Genomic DNA, 17,899 nt, shown 5'->3' with positions numbered 1-17,899 from the left:
TAGGGAAATATAGATCATTATCCTACGTATCGTCTGATGGTAGTTTTTCGGAGAGAATTTCTTTTACGCAAAATTGAGTAAAATTCATGCTTGTGGAAAAATAATTTACATTCAGTTTATAACAGAATTTTATTGATTGTGTTCTCGTTTGGAGTAACTGCAGGGAAAATCACGTGGGCTAACACAAGTGGGATACCATTTACTAGGGATTTAGCTGTAGAAAGAAAATCATTTCAATTTCAGTGGTGACAGCTATTGAGTGAATTTTCCTGTGATATCCTCACAGCAGGAAGTGATATATTGTAACTGTGGTTCCCTTGATTTCCTACACACCCAAGAAATCCAAACTGCAGGGATTGTACTTTCTAAATGTCTGAATAGCCTAGCTTATGTGGTCAGAGTATTTTTTTTTTAACATCCAAAGTGGGTAAAATTGTGATTGCAAAAGTGGATATTACGGGTGATGTTCAAAACCTTTGTTTCCTCTTTTTGAAATTGTTTTTCCATTTGTGCTATGATTGCACCTTACTTCATGTGAAAGGGTTGTATTGGGACTTGGTATACTTTTATAGAATGATGTAGGAAATTACAGTTCATTTTGAAAGATGTATTAGCTTACTTTTTAATTTAAACAAAGAAATATGTTTCCTTGATGCAGAGATCAGTTTTGATTACTCATGATGCTTTCTTCACTGCTTTTTTATTTGATATCAGTTTTTAAAATATGATAAACTATAGCTGCCAGATAGAAAGGAGTAAAGAGTGTTAACCTCTTTCAAGAGTACTGGGGAATAGTTGACGAAGAAAGGAAATGTGTTTTATGTGTTACTATTTTATGAACCTCAGAGGCTGTTTGTTGGTGGGGAGGGAGGGTGTAGAGGTGCTCCCTGAGGATGGGAGGTGGGTTCTGTCTGGCCTAGCCCAGGGTCCTGCGGTCTTCTGGACTCATACCCCCCCACCCCCACCCCGGCCCCCAGCACAGCTTCTTACAGATGAGAGGAGAATGGATTGTTGTGATTAAGTGTTGAGGTGAGTCACACAGCCCCAAAGACTCCCAGACAAAAATGTGTCACACATACACACACCCTCCCCCCCAGTGATTCCAGTTACCTCCAAGCTAATCAGAATTCACGATTGCTTCCCTGATAGTAGAAATGGGAGGGTGTGGCTCAAGTTTGGAACCTTTATTCCCAAGCACAGTGTTATGAAAACAAGCATATTTACAGTTGGCTTGAGGCATTCCTTTAGTGGTCCAGTTGCAGCTTGTATTCCACTTATGACTAGCAGAGTCTGATCTTCACTTGGCAAATAGAAGTCAGGGTTTGTCAATTGGCGTTTCTGCATGTGGACCTAGTCCTCAGGGGAAGCACTTGATTGCTTCGTGTCACTGTCCTCACTCTACGACAGTGCTGTCCAGAAGTATATGAGCACCACAAATACGAGCCACATGTGTAATTTTAAATTACTTCAGTGACATTAATTTTAGTAATATCTTACTTAACTCATATCCAAAATATCATTTCAACATGTAATCGATAGGAAAATTTATTAATGAAATGTTTTACATTATTTTTTCATACCAAGTCTTTGAAATTCAGTGCAAATTTTACACTCAGAATTAACTTCTTAATTCTGACTAAGCTGCGTTTCAAGTGCAGCTTAGTCACAGTTGGCTGGTGGCTACCATATTGGATATGCAGCTCTGCAAAGCTGGGTTCCATTGAAACCTGCAATGTTTGAGTTTGAAGTTTTGCACTGTGGAAACTTTCTAAGAGTGTAGCTATAGATAAAACCTTCCAGATCATCAGGTTATTCAAGGACATCTAAATTCTACTTTAAGATTAAATAATTTATGTGATAGTATAAAGAAGATAGGAAAGAAGTACATTTTTTTCCTGATATTCAAGGGAAGAAAGTGGTGAATGTTAAAGAGTAGAGAAACAACAACCAAAACGTCCACATGTAACAAATTGAGGCCTGGATGATAATGATGATTACAATTTGAGTGAAGTATTGGCCACATTGGCAAGATCCAGGCCATGTTTAGTTCCAGCGTGAAGATTGCCAAGCCCAATGGTGCGAAGCCAGATGAGTTTGAGTTGGGCATCTCCCAGGTCCTTCTGAAGCTGGAGATGAACTTGTACCTCAAGGCCCAGCTGCGGGAGCTGAACATCATGACCACTGAGGAAATTGAAGTTGGTGGTGGTCGGAAAGCTATCATAATCTTGTTCCCATTCCTCAACTGAAATCTTTCCAGAAAAATCCAGGTCCGCTAGTGTGTGAGTTGGAGAAGAAGTTCAGCGGGAAGCACCTTGTCTTTATTGCGCAGAGGAGAATTCTACCTAAGCCAACTTGCAAAAGCCGTACAAAAAATAAGCAAAAGCGTCCCAGGAGTTGCACTCTGACAGCAGTGCACGATGTCATCCTGGAGGACTTGGTTTTCCCAAGTGAGATTGTGGGCAAGAGAATCCGTGTGAAGCTGGTTGGCAGCCAACTCATAAAGGTTCATTTGGATAAAGCACAGCAGAACAATGTGGAACACAAGCTTGGAACATTTTCTGGTGTCTATAAGAAGCTCATGGGCAAGGATATTAATTTTGAATTCCCAGAGTGTCAGTTGTAAACAAAAATGACTAAATAAAATATTATTCACAATTTAAAAAAAAACAATTTGAGTGAAAAATCGTGCGGTAAACTCTTATAGACATCTCATTTGATCCTCACAGCAGTCCTCGGAGGGGGTACTTTCGTGACCCCTTCTGAAATCCCTGTTTCCCAGTGAGGAAACTGAAAGCAAAGTCACACAGTGAGTCTGATACCTGTGCTCCTCGTCAGTCTGCTTGGCTCACTCCCTTACTCTGCTGTGCTCCCTGATTGCTTTGGGTGGATTGGACTTGGAAAAATTATGCAAATGAGGCAGAATTGCAGCTAATTCCTAAAATGTTGCAACTATTCCACTACTCCTTATTCCCTCCCTCAAGTGGCATCACTAATCGGAAAATGGGAAAATGATTGGAGAGGTGTCACCCGTTTTGCCAGCTGTGTCCTGATGCATTTGTGTCTCAGTGGTGGGACTCGTGAAGGCCACTCGAGCAGAGTTGTGATGGGCCGTCATGTGCTGAGATCAGGGCCACAGCAGGAAAGGTTTTTTTCCTTAACAAGCTAATCTTGTCATGAGACCCACAAATCCACTTTCATATAATTTCTTTTTGTTTCGCCTCTTATTTTCAGCACTCAAAAGCAACTCCCTGTTGAAATCTAAGTGCTCGTGTTGACATTGGTGGTGTATTGGTGGCTTATATTTCTGTTGTTTCTACAAAGACCAGGCATGGGTCTGCCTTTCACAGATCAGATGTGTGCAGATCTGTGCAGATGTGTGTTTCTGATTTACCTCTTTATATATCCACTGCATTTCTATTGTGTAGACTTGATGTTTGTGTGGTGGTGTTTGGGAGAACTGGTTCTGTGTGTCTGTGACTGACTGTGCCTTCCTGTCTCTGTTATGCCTCAGCCCTGCTCCCACCCCCCTATCGGATTGTTTAATTGGATTGAAAATAGGATCATGTCAAATATGGTTATGTAAATATGTGTTATGGATATTTTGAAAATCTCTTCTTTCAACTCTTAATTTGTTGAAACTGTTGGTTTTACAATTTTCTGTTTACTGTGATTTTTAGCCTTATTGGAAAACTAACTCTGCTTACATCTTACTGTTTAATGAGCAAGACAATGTGGGAGGAAAAAGTTCCTCAGATGTGACTGAGTTTTAATTAAGTTGCATGTAGGCTTACTGAACAAATGCAACAGTAGGAAGATGCTTTTATATATTTTGTGTACCATTAGTTCTCTTATAGTAGATTGGATAACTTAGGACCATCACCTCAAAACAAAACAGAACAAAATAACCAAGGGCAAACACTGAATTACTTCTGTGTTTGCAAAATTCAGTTTTCTTAGAAAATACTATTATGCACAGGTTTAGGTTTTTAAAGGTTTTAAACTTGACAAAACCTCAAATTTTTATTAAAGTCATGATTTAACACTATGTTATTGCAAAAGGAGGTAGAATTGGCTCTTTATTTTAATGTTTTTTGTTCAGAGACCTGCGTTTCAGGACCTACCTGCCCAGTTTCAGCTCTTTTTCCCCCTTGCCTCTGCTTATCTCTTTTGCCACCTAACCCAACATCTTCGTCTATAAACTGTGAAGTTTCCTTGGCTTTGTGTGTGTCTTTCTGCCTGTCCATCTGATATGTGCTAACCCTCTAGATGCTGAGAAAAACAGACTTTTTTTATTATCCCCAAATGTCACCTCCTTATCACATGCTTACTTTTAACAACCCTCCAGCAACCCTAATAAACTCATGTCATATACTTTTCTGAACCGGATCAAAATTTAAAAATGTTTTAATACATATAAAGTTGTTCAACTATGAATGGTAAAAACACTAAAACAACCAGGCCTGTGACTTTTCAGTTATTCCTTGACTGTGGTCTCCTGCTCTTCCCCTCTGCTGCCCAGGCCCGCCTTCTCCCTGATGGTCAGCCTCCTCTCCTTTGGCCTTGAGCTGGTCCCGCTGGCTTGGCAGGCATCTGCTCAGCTTGGGCACTCTGCTCAGTCATCTCAGCAGTGTTCTCACGACACTCAGAATCCTGGATGCTGTCCCTGGGCGGCTCCTTCTGAGGTGTCCTTTTGGGGCTGCATGTGGTTTGTCCTCCTCCCCCTGCTCTGAGAAGGGCCTGTTCTCTGCAGCCTTGTTGGGGCTTTCATCACCTCGTCACGTCGTACTGTTTGGGTCATCTTTGGGTTCGTCACTACTTTGTGACTCTTCCTTGGTCACAGAAGTGCTTGATGAGGGATTGAGGAGCTGTACAGAGACTCTTGAAAGCTTTTTTTAAAAAGGTAATTAGAAAAGGACAACGACTGGGATGTAGAAAAAGTCTCTTATAGAGAGCCTGATGATCTAATGGTATTTAAAAAGTAAGGTTTGTCCTGGGTTTTCTGCATTTCTCTAGTTCTGTTTGGGGAGTGAAGGTGTTTGTGTTGCTTGTGCAGTGCTGTGTAATTGCTACATTTTAGCAAACACACACTGTCGCCTTTCACCACAGACAGTGTTCTAATATAACTCAGTATTCATGGATCCACATCTTTATTGTTTTCACCACTTTTCTGGCTTTTGGTGACTTGAGAACAATGATACCATCTTACCTTCAGTGCCTTTCACCTGATACTCTAGCAAATAGAAGAAAAATTAGCATACAGGATGGAAATAAATCACTATAGCTCCTAATCCCTTACTGGCCACATTTATGGATGAATAATTAATGCATAGTTTGACTTATGCTTTTTCTTTTTTACTTGTGGCAAATTAGTGGCTAAACTGAGAATTAAATCAGATCTTGACATTTTAAGATTCTCTGATTAATCAAAACTTCCTCTTTACCATTGTAAAGCAATTATACTCCAATAAAGATGTTAAAAAAAACAAAAAGAACGTGGGCTTCTCTGGTGGCGCAGTGGTTGAGAGTCCACCTGCCGATGCAGGGGACACGGGTTCGTGCCCCGGTTTGGGAAGATCCCACATGCCACGGAGTGGCTGGGCCCGTGAGCCATGGCCGCTGAGCCTGCACGTCCGGAGCCTGTGCTCCGCAATGGGAGAGGCCACAACAGTGAGAGGCCCGCGTACCACAAAAAAAAAACAACTTCCTCTTTATATTTGGCAGGATACTGATTAGTGACATAATTTGATTTTTGTGGCCCATTAAAATGTTTTTTGGTCCGCTGTGTTGAGAAAAATGACATTTGTGTTACATCTCAATTTATTCTCTTATGGAAGGTTAGAAGCAGGAAAGCTTTTATGCTGACTAAATTCCCTTTGTTAAAACTGTACATCAGTGACAGCGAGTGTTTCTTAAAGCTGTGAGTATTTAAAATGAACTGAAAATAGTATTTTCTGCTGGATTTGTGTGTGTGTATATCGAACCAATTAGAAATTGTTTTTACTGTTAAAAATTACAGTAAAAATTTTTTAAAAATTAAAAAAAGTTATAAAAAGTTTTTATTACTTTTTCTGTGTTTCCCTAGTACCATGATTAAGAAATGTTTGTTCATAAAATTGACCGAGTTTTTAAAATCATGAAACTAAGACTATATTTTGACAGTTCATTATGTATGTTTTTGCTCATTAGTGTAGCAGCTGCATTCATTTGGAAGTTGTGTGATATGAAGCTGCCACCAGGCTCTGAGGGTGGTAGAAGGTGCCTTACCTGTCCTGGGGGCTGTTAGGAGTCTCATCTCGTAACATCCCTGGGCACTTCCAAGTAAAAGCCAAAGGTCCAGTCTCATAAGCTAATGTGAATTGTTATTAAGGATTTTTTTAAAAAATAAATTTATTTATTTTTGTTTGGCTGCGTTGGGTCTTCGTTGCTTTCCCTGGGCTTTCCCTAGTTGCGGTGCACGGGCTTTTCATTGTGGTGTCTTCTCTTGTTGTGGAGCACGGGCTCTAGGTGCGCGGGCTGCAGTAGCTGTGGCTTGCGGGCTCTAGAGTGCAAGCTTAGTATTGGGGCGCATGGGCTTAGTTGCTCCGTGGCATGTGGGTTCTTCCCGGACCAGGGCTCAAACCCATGTCCCCTGCGTTGGCAGGCGGATTCTTAACCACTGCACCAGCAGGGAAGCCCCAAGGATTTTTATTCTTTTATGGCAGCACTATTTGTTCCTTTTTCTTTTACCTTGATTGCCTTCCTTTCTCCATCTATTGCCATTACTTTACTGAAGGTCTTTACAAAAACTTCTCTTGCCCGGAATGTTGCAGTATTCTTCCAACTGGTTTTCTATTTCCCAGTCCCTCCCTTTCTAGTAATTTCTCTACACTTTCTTTCTCGAGTATAAACCTGAATATGTGAATTCTTGTCCAAAATCTTTTTATGGTTCTTTCTGCCTGCAGATCATTGGATACACTGCTTCTCATGATTTGCCTTTCTTATATTTGAAAATCCTTCCCCTTGGCTTCATCTATCCATAACTCTTCTAATATGTATTAAGTAGCTGTGACGTACCAACTCCTTTAACCAAGATATATAAGTTATCCTTTCTGATTCTGAATGAGTGGAAGAGGAATCTCATTCCCAATTCTTATGCTTCAATTCTTCATTTATGTCACTTTTCTTCCAGGGTTCCACACTTGCCCTTACTGGGTTGGCTGGTGACCATCTTCTTGTCTATTTATAATATTTTTAGAAGTATGATATCTAACGGTTTCCTTGTATTCTCTCTGTAGTTATTTATACCCAGTAAATTCTTTGCATTTATCATTGCTACCATTCTCTTTCTTACTTTTTTTCCTTGGAATTTGGTCCCTTTGCGTATTCTATTAAAACTTTGAGGAACAAGCATTTTATACTGGCATTCAGACAAACATATGTGTCCTCTTTATACATCTTCTCTTTGTACTTTGTATACTGCATTAATCTGGGCGGAGAAAACTACTCAGTGACTATAATCATGTTTGTACATCATTTTACCATTTATACAGGACTTTTGTATTTGTTCATCTATTTGATCTGAACGGTCCTGTTAGATGATTGTGATCAATTTATAGCCTAAAGCTTACCAGGGGTCAATGGAGTGGGCTAGCATCTCCCAACTGGGGGATGACTCCTCTACAGGATCATGCTGACTCCCTTCCCATCCTGTTTTATTTTGTTTTGTTTTGTGTTCCTCTGTGCTTACTGGTCAAGACTGCAGTTGCTCTCTGTACTGGAATATGCTCTACTGATTTTAATTAGCACTTTGAATTTATTAGTTCATTTGATCTCCCCAGGATTTCTGTTAGTTAGGCAGGCCTGGCCTTATTAATACCATTTTATAAATGAGAATAGTGCAGATTACCAGTTTGCCAAACCAATGATTTAAAGAACAAAAACAAAAGCAAGTCTTCAGACTCTTAGCCTATGCTGTTTTCACTGCCTTGTGTGTAAGACATATTGGAAAGTGAAATATGTTTTTATTTGGGGGGATTTCACTGAAATAATTCTCTGGTTGTGTTCTATATTAAAATGTAAAATATTAAAATTAAATGGCAGCTGTTGGTTTAACTTAGCATGAGTTTTGTGTGGCATGGCACTACTATGATAAAGGGAATGGATAGAGTCCAGTGATATGCTGTCAGAAGTTTGTTACTGGAGGGAGAAATAATACCAAAGGCAAGAAGATGTGTTTTAGGTACAGGACCATTCTGTGTCACTCTCTGGCATTCTGCTTGTCCTGCTGTCAGAGTGATTCTCAGGCCATTCTTAGCACATGGAGGGAGGACTGTCAGAAGGGGACATCTACACTTGTGACAGTCTCCTCGCCGGTGGCTGCAACGTCCTGAGATATCCAGTAGTTTTGCTTCATAGTCCTTACCCATTGTTTAATCAATAACCTGATTGATTGTAGGAACAACAGCCTTTCTACAGAGCATCTTGAGGGTGTATGTTATCCATCATCAAGAAGCTATAGTGCTGAGCAGGTAGAAAGTAGAGCATCCAGAATCCCTTGTTATTATGATACTTTACTCCGGAACTTCCCTTTAGTTGTGGAGTCTGCATAAACCACAGTTTGACTATGGTTTTCTATGTAACCTTGCACCAGTTCTTCGCCGCGTGACCCCTGAATGTCTGCATCTGAGTCATTGTTGATGGAGCTATGGGTGTGGAGTTGTGTCAAGGAGATGATAATGTACACAGGTTGGGGGCTTTAGGTAGTATGTGCCATGTTATATTTCCTAATTCCTAAATAATACAAGAGGAAAATGTATCACAGGGAAGAGAATGGCATGGTATAGTGAAGAAATGGGAAGTTGGGAGTCAAAAAGTTTGAATTCCTGCTGCACTGCTGACTTGCTGTCTCATCTAACAAGTTCCTCACTTCTCAAATGTAAAATAAACCTGCTCTGTTGGGGCTGTTGTGAGGATGTAATTAGAGGATATAGATAAGGGCTCTTTGTACATGTAAAGTGCTGTTCACATGTTACTTATTTTAATGAATAGTGATTACTATATGTCCAGTTCTTTAACAAGAGGTATTTCAATTCTGACCTCCTGTCAACACTGCAGGGCAGGCACTGTCATCTCCATTTGACGGACAGGGATCCTGGGGTGTGGAGAGTCTAGGTGACTCACTCAAGGGCCTACTGAGTGATGACTCTGGACGTAAGCTCCCATTTATTCCTAGCTCTGCTGCCATGCTATTTTATAAGGGGTCAGTGGGAGAGGTGTTAACTTTAACAACAACTTGCATATTGCTTCCAAGAAATGGAAATGGCACCCTAGATTAGGAATCGGGAGGTCCAGATGAGCACTGCATTTCTGTATTAATTTTGGGAAAGTTACTTAAATGTATTCTATTAAATACCTTTAAAACATTTGGCTATGTTTTTCCTAAGGTATGTGTAAAATCTCTTTGTGACTTTGTATCAGAATTTTAAAGATTTCCTTTGAAGTGATCAAAATATGTTTTACAAATCCTATCTTAATATTTTGTTCTTTTTATTTTTAGTCATTCGTACACTGGTCAAGACTACAGTACACAGGGAAATGTTGGGAAGGTTTCTTTAGATCAGATCGATTCGGTAAGCATCTCATCCTTTTAAACTTAAACCTTTGCCAATGGAGGAAGCACAGATTTTCTTCAACCAAAGATTATTTTGTGGGTGGGGAGATGGGAGGGAATGTTGTTTCATTGCTTGCCAATCATTTTTTTTTTTTTTTTTTTGCTGTACATGGGCCTCTCACTGTTGTGGCCTCTCCCGCTGCGGAGCACAGGCTCTGCACGCGCAGGCTCAGCGGCCATGGCTCACGGGCCCAGCCGCTCCACGGCATGTGGGATCTTCCCGGACCGGGGCGCGAACCCACGTCCCCTGCATCGGGAGGCGGACTCTCAACCACTGCGCCACCCGGGAAGCCCCCAATCATTTTTAAAAGAAATCCCATGTGCTATACATATGATTTTTTTTTTTATCATAGAAAAATCAGAAAATTATTTGTAGTCTGATAAAAACAGAATTTAATCAGTTTTCCAAAGGGGGAATTCTTTTTAAGTGATGACAACTAAATAGTGTTTATTGTTTATATTTAAATACCATATACATATAGTAAAGGAGAAATGTAAAATACTAAGTGTATCCATTTGCTAAGGCTGTTGTAACAAAATACCACAGTCTGGGTGCCTTAAACAACAGAAGCTTATTTTCTCACAGTTCTGGAGGCAAGCATTCCATGATGAAGGTATCAGCAAGTTTGGTTTCTCCTGAGGCCTCTCTCCTTGGCTTCTAGGTGGCTGCTCATCCCCGTGTCTCTTCCTCTGCTTAGAAGGACGCCAGTCACTTTGGACCAGGGCCCCACTCCCATGAGCTCATTTAACCTTGATTACCTCCTTACAGGTCACAGCTGTAAATACAGCCACATTCTGAGGTCGTGGGTTTAGGACTTGGCATATAAATTTGAGGAGGATACAAAATTTATTCCATGACACTAAGGGTAGGCTCCCATCTTGTGTTGCCACTAGATTAGTAGGCAGCTCATTTCAGCTTCACTTTGTGGCTCCATAGGAGAATGAAAGAGTGCACACGTTACTATACTTTTACTTTATAGAATTTCTCTTTAATACATTGTAGAATTTCTGCATTACCCAAAAAAGGGAAACTGAGTCAGCCATAATTAATCTTTGTTTAGACAATTACCAAATTACTTAAAATAAATTAAAAATACACAGGTGAGGTTTTAATGCTTGGAAACAAGAGTTATGATGGTGAGTAGGGGGAGACCCTGAGCTTTTGGAGTCTGGAATAAATAGGTCATCTTCCTATGAAAAATTATAATCAAGTAGAAGTTGTTACTGTGAAAGATGAAGAGGCTGCCTGGTCAGTCAAGGGAGCAAAGTGAGACCTGCCCCTGCTCACGGGCAAAGTTGAACCTGCTGAGGAGCCCGTGAGAGGTGGGAGTTAAGTCTCAGGAGGATGCTTGAGGAGGTCAGGGAGAACGCAATTGAGACCATAGATGAAAAAGGTCTCCTTTTTAATAAATAAATAAATGTATGTATGTATGTATGTATGGCTGCATTGGGGTTAGTTGCTGCGGCGAGCAGGGGCTACTCTGTTGCGGTGCACGGGCTTCTCGTTGTGGACCACAGGCTCTAGGCTTGCGGACTCAATAGTTGTGGCATGCGGGCTCAGCAGATGTGGCTCGCGGGCTCTAGAGCGCAGGCTCATTAGTTGTGGCGCATGGGCTTAGTTGCTCCGTGGCATGTGGGATCAGCCCGGACTAGGGCTCGAACCCATATCCCCTGCATTGGCAGGTGGATTCTTAACCACTGCGCCATCAGGGAAGTCCAAAAAAGGTTTTCTTTTAATTGTTAATTTCTTTAACACATCTATTTGAATGAACATTTTGAGAACCATTTCTCTTATTTTTATGTTTTACTTTGTATTGGGGTTATTTTAAAAGTTCATCTGTGATTCACCAATTGTACTTTTGAACATTTATCCCAGGAAAATGAAATCTTAGGTTTACATGAAAACCTGTACACTCATTTGTTTGAAATAGCCCCAAACTGGATACAACCCAAATGTCCTTCAACGAGTGAATGGTTAGACAAATGGTGTTACGTCCACACCATGGACTATTGCTCAGCAATTTAAAAAAAACGAGCTATTGATACCTGCAACAACTTAGATGAATTTTGTGGGAATGCTGAGTAAAAAGCCACTCTCAAAACGTTAAACTATATGATTCTATTTGTCTAACACTCTTGAAATGACAAAATTATAGAGACGGAGAACAATTACTGGTTGCCAAGGGTTAGGGAATGGCGGGGGGCAGGGTACAGAAGATGGGGGTTATAAAATGGAAACATGAGGGATCCTTGTGGTGGGGGATGCATGGACCTACACATGTGAAAAAATCACATAAAATTATATACACATGTACATAGAAATGAACACGTGAGTGTAACAGAAAATCTAAGACTAGTGTATATCAGTGTCAGTATCTTGGTTGTGATAATATACTACAAATTTGCAGGATATTACCTTTGGGGGATACCAGGTACATGACGTCTCTTTGTATTATTTCTTACAACTGCATAGGAATCTACAGTTATCTCAAAAGAAAACGTTTAATTAAAAATTATAAAAAGAAAAGAAATAGGTGAAATAAATTTTAATAATATGTTTTATTCAATGCAGTATATCTAAAATATTATAATTTTGACATGTAATCAATATTAAAATATTAATAAGAAAAAGAATTAATCTGTAATCACAGTGAGACAGTAATAACTTCCTTACGGTTTTTTGATTTTATTCCAATTAAACTGAATTTACGATTTGCAAATTAGATTGATTTTTGCAACAAATATTGTGGGGGACCTGATAAATAACCAAACACTCTTTTTTCTTGTAGCTTTCTACCAAATCCTTCCCACCTTGCATGCGTCAGCTACATAAAGCCCTGCGGGAAAATCACCATCTTCGTCATGGGGGCCGCATGCAGTACGGCCTCTTCCTGAAGGGCATTGGCCTAACCTTGGAACAGGCATTGCAGTTCTGGAAGCAGGAATTTATCAGAGGAAAGATGGATCCAGACAAGGTAATTTTGAAAAATCAGAGCAGAAACTGAAATTCTAATTTGGTCTGAAGACTAAAAGGTTTGTTTTTTGAATATGCCCCAAAATGTGGTTGAAAATTCTTTAAGTGTGTCTACAGTTTCATTTAGGTAAAAGAAACTCACGTATTAATCTAGTAGTTGCTCAAAAAAAGATTGGGAAAGTGGATTCAGTTTAAAGGGTAAGATCGAAACAGCAATGTAAGATGTAAAATAATGCTTGAATGAAGAGTCGTCGTCTTGGTAGGTAAACTGCCAGTAGTTGTTATAACTGAAATTGTGTTCTGAGTTGTATTTCTGTAGGAGAGTGTGTGTGTGTGTGTGTGTGTGTGTGTGTGTGTGTAATATGTATAGACATATATACATACACGCACATGTAATGTTATTTTCAGGACCGAGAAATGTTGAGAACAAATAAAGTGAAAACAGTTTAGAATGCATTCTATTGTGTTATGTGGAATCTTTCACAAGGAATTTTAATTTAGTTTTATAAATTTATTTATTTATATATTTATTTTTGGCTGCGTTGGGTCTTCATTGCTGCGCACGGGCCCTCTCCAGTGGTGGTGAGCGGGGGCTACTCTTCGTTGTGGTGCGTGGGCTTCTCATGGTGGTGGCTTCTCCTGTTGCGGAGCATGGGCTCTAGGCGTGCGGCCCTCAGTAGATGTGGCATGCGGGCCCAGCAGTTGTGGCTCTTGGGCCCCAGAGTGCAGGCTCAGCAGCTGTGGCACACAGGCCCAGCCACTCCGCTGCACGTGGGATCCTCCCGGACCAGGGCCTGAACCCACGTCCCCTGCGTTGGCAGGCAGATTCTCAACCACTGTGCCACCAGGGAAGCCCATCACAGGGAATTTTTAGATAGACATTTATCACTCTAAACCTGAGAACTGCCTTTAAATCTGTTCATACTTCTCAGATTCCCCCTCCTATTCCTTATTTCTCTTAAGTAGGACTAGCTAATAATGTTATGGTTTCTCGTCCCTTCTATGGCTTAGCACTGTGGGATGAAGTACATTTTTTATTGTTTATTTCTTGTTTGTTTCTTCTTAGGAGAGATAAACTATAGGACAAAGAGTATTTACCAAGTAAATTTTATAATGACACTTTATTATGTCTTGTATCAGTTTGCTTGGGCTGCCGTAACAAAATACCACAGACCGGGTGCCTTAGACAACAGAAATGTGTGTCCTCACAGCTCTGGAGGCTGGAAGTACACGATCCAGGTGTGGGAGGATTTGGTTTCTCCTGAAGCCTCTTTCCTGGCTTCCAGCAGTTGCCTTCTTGGCTCTGTCCTCACGTGGCCTTTTCTCTGTGTGTCCACGTCTCTGGTTTCCCTTCCTCCTCTTAGAAGGACCCCAGTCCTGTCGGATTAGAGTCCCACCATTATAACCTCATTTAACCTTCATTACCTCTTTAAATGCCCTATCTCCAAATACAGTCACATTGGGAGTTAGGGCCTCAACAGATGAATTTTAGGACACAGTTCAGTCCATAACATGTCTCTAGCTTTATACTTTTTTAAAAAGTTCAGCCTCTTTTATAATATATTATCAAAAGCTCTTGCAGTTTTTACAGATTTGTTTTAAAAACTGTTTTCAGGGCTTCCCTGGTGGCGCAGTGGTTGAGAGTCCGCCTGCCGATGCAGGGGACACGGGTTCGTGCCCCGGTCCGGGAGGATCTCGCATGCCGCGGAGCGGCTGGGCCCGTGAGCTGTGGCCGCTGAGCCTGCGTGTCCGGAGCCTGTGCTCCCCAATGGGAGAGGCCACAGCAGTGAGAGGCCCACACACCGCAAAAAAAAAAAACAAAAAAAACTGTTTTCATTGATAACTGTCCATAGAAGCTTAAATTTATCATTGAATAGAGTTTTCTTTAAACATGATTTTGGATAATGTTTATTAAATAGTAATAAATCAAATAATTCTGGATAATGTTATATTGTATTTTAAAGGTAACGTATTCTGATTATAGGAAGTATGAAAAATACAGAAAATTTTCCCGTCATTGTCTCATTCATAAATAATTACTGTCAACATTTTAGCCTTTCTCTTTAGTCTAGATAGCTAGATATCATTGATTTTTCCCATTTAAAAAAATTGACATTCTATTGTGATCATTTTCCCAGGTTGTTGAATCATTTTTGAAAATATCATTTGTGTTAGTTGCATGACAACACATCATTTGAAAGTGATATAATTTGCTTAATCATTCCCTTATTATTGAACACTTGGCTGTGTCTGTTTGACTTTGTCATAAATTTTATTGCAACGAATACCTTGAGCACATAAATCTGATTATAGTTCAGATTATGTCGTCTGTATATGTTCACCAGGGAACCAGTTTACCTGGTGAAAAGCTGTTGATGGTTTTGAAGTTTTGATGCATGCTATCATGCTATGAAATGACTGGAAAGGCTTTAAATTAGACTCTTATCAAGCTCTGTGAGAACTTTGCTGTGTCACTGACATCATTATATGTTATTACTTGAAAATGTTTTTTGACCTTTTTATTAAGAATTTGGTGTATTAAGTAGGTAGGTGTGTTAGGGTTCTGCAGAGAAACAGAACCAATAGAATATGTGTGTGTGTGTACATGTGTGCAAAAAGAGATGTATTATATGGAATCGCCCGTGTGATTATGGAGGCTGAGTCACCAAACTCTGTGAGCAGCAGGCTGGAGACCCAGGAAGAAAGAGCCGGTGTTTCAGTTTGAGTGTGAAGGCAGGAAACAAAATCCATGTCTGATCTCATGGCCCTCAGGCAGGAGGAAATAACCTCTTAGTCGCAGGAGGGTTGGCCTTTTTGTTCCCATTCAGGCCTGCAGAGGATTGGATGAGGACCCCTCCCTCAATGGGGGAGGCATCTGCTCTGCTCAGTCCACCAATTCAGATGTGTTAACCTCGTCTAGAAACACCCTCACAGACACACCTGAAATAACGTCTGACTGGAGGTCTGGGCACCCTGATGGTCAAAAAATTAACTGTCACAGTAGATAAGTGTTTATGAGCTGTGGTTTTGAAGTGAAGAGAGAGAGAAGTTGAGGTAGCATTTTAGCTTGGTTTGTGCTGTAACTAAGCGGGGGAAAAGAGGAGCGTGAGATATGGGAAAGCTTGATCTGGGTGCCAGGCCTTTGGCTTGTGCGTCTGTTCACTGACCGCCCTCTTTTGTGTGTATCTGGGATGGCCTTCTATCAATGTCATCAGTATTTCATTATTTTTAAACCTATGTGTTTGAAAATTTTTTTCAAATGGGGTTTTTATTTTATAATGTAAAAGTAGTTTTTTTGAAAAATTATTGTAAAAGAAAATCAATAATTTTTACCTTTCTAGATAATACATAACAGTCTGTATTTTCATTAGCTTATTATTGATTACAGCAAATGTATTATTTTGACTAAAAGATTTTAACGTACACTTATGATTTACTGTCTGTTTAGTGTTCTCTTGTTACAGTCTGTTTTTGTAAATAAACATTCATATTTTTCTCAATTATATCTTCTTACGTATTTTTCCAATGAAATGTAGTTTAGTATCCCTTTATGAAAGTATTCTCTTCAACTTAATAATTGTACCTACTTGTTAAATGGTACATACCATTAAAAATACTCTTTAGCAGTGTAGAAAATTGATTGCTAAAATACTATTTATAGAGAATGGTTATGGAGGATATTTTAGACATTTTTTGTAGTGCTCTAATTAAAGGACTTGATGTTGAACCCAGGAATGATTTGGCACATTCACTTCTGTTGAATAGCTTATTTCCTGACAGTGCAGGATATTTTTGAGGTGATTTAGTCATTGTCAACTGGACTTCTTCTTTACTGTGGTTTCCCAGATGACCATATGTCTGATTTCTTTCTCTTTACATTCATGCCCTCATTGTAACTTATTTGAGATACATTGCTTTGTACATCTGAGCAAAACTTATGGGTACCTTGCCATTTCTTTCGAGGCAGCAGGAAGCAATCAGTACTTCCAGCACTTCTGAGCTGTAACTCTTCTCTCCAGCTACACTGCCTAGAACTGAACATTTCTTCTGCCTAACTCCTTTCCAAAAATTAAGCTTTGTTCCTTGTAAATTGACTGCCTGAGCAGTGACTCTCTTTCTCTCATCTTCCTTGCTTGGTTTGTTGCAGGCATTTATTTAGTTGTTTGTTTGTTTGTTTTAAAAAAAAACTTTGAATACTTTTCTCTCTAAGGTTTTACTTAATGTTGGAGGGGAATTTGTTGTCTGTATTGTAAAATAATCTAAAACTGTATGTATTAGTTTTTGTAACTGTCATCCAGAGTATATTAAAGTAGCATGTTCCTAGATACCCCTTATTAAGGTTAAGCAATTTTCGTATTATAATCTACAAATTCTTGTTTTCTCTTACAGTCAGTTTTTGTGTTTGTGTGTGTTTGCCGGGGGCGGGGGGGCTGCAATACACAGCTTGTGGGATGTGGGATCTTAGTTCCCCAACCAGGGATTGAACCTGGGCCCTTGGCAGTGAGAGTCCTAACCACCGGACCGCCAGGGAATTCCCTTTTATAGTCAGTTTTGAATAGTAATAATGCGATTGTGGAAGCAGCTGAAGGTTCTGATGCTCACTGTTAGTTATTGTTTATTAGGAATTCGATGTGCTGAGTCCCTCTGTGTATGTAAGAAGTAGCCATCTGTCTATAAAATGCTTATTCAGAGTTATTAGTTTGGAATGGTTATTTTTCTGTTCCTTTAAAACTATTTTCAGACTAGCATACACATGCCAGTAGATGGTATTAATAACATGTAGAGGTGCCACCTTATATGGCTCCTGGTGACTTGCTACTAGGTTATGCTCTTATAATTTTGGGCACTTCTCACTACCTCATATTTATTTATTGTTTATTTGTTTATCACCTGCAATTAGAATAAAACTATAGAGAAGCAGATATCTTGTCTGTCTTGTTCACGGCTTCATGTTCAAGCACCTAGAACATACCTGACTCATAGTAGGAACTCAATAAATGTTTCTGAATGAAGTAATAAGTCCCCATAAAAATAAGTACACAGAAAACTAGAAAACTTTGCCCATTTTCCCCAAATTCCTTCACATAAATTAGAGCATAGTACTATACAGTTACTTGTTAATATGCTGTTATTCCGTTTATAGTGAACTTGAACCTGAATGAAACCAAGAATTTTAGTGTAACCTGAAATTTGCAATAGAAGTTACCGATTTATAGATTAAAAGGGACTTCTCATCATTGGCTTGCCCAGGAGTCCATGGCATAAAAAGGTTAAGA

At 39.8% G+C, this 17,899-nt stretch overlaps 1 protein-coding gene and 1 pseudogene across 1 annotated transcript in view; both read left to right on the top strand.

Moving 5' to 3' along the window:
* PRIM2 (DNA primase subunit 2) overlaps positions 1–17,899 on the top strand; it is a 272,677-nt gene that overhangs the window by 165,149 nt on the left and 89,629 nt on the right. The window contains exons 8-9 of the mRNA XM_007471183.1: positions 9,536–9,608; positions 12,439–12,624. Of these exons, the coding sequence (XP_007471245.1) occupies positions 9,536–9,608; positions 12,439–12,624 (259 nt within the window). The remainder of the gene's footprint in view (positions 1–9,535; positions 9,609–12,438; positions 12,625–17,899) is intronic.
* LOC103086901 (40S ribosomal protein S7 pseudogene) lies at positions 2,040–2,623 on the top strand (annotated as a pseudogene).

This window comes from Lipotes vexillifer, unplaced genomic scaffold (genome assembly GCF_000442215.2).
Source record: "Lipotes vexillifer unplaced genomic scaffold, Lipotes_vexillifer_v1.1 scaffold302, whole genome shotgun sequence".
NCBI classification, from domain to species: domain Eukaryota; kingdom Metazoa; phylum Chordata; class Mammalia; order Artiodactyla; family Lipotidae; genus Lipotes; species Lipotes vexillifer.
The sequence above is the reverse complement of the archived record's forward strand: the minus strand, read 5'-3'. Positions and strand labels throughout refer to the sequence as shown.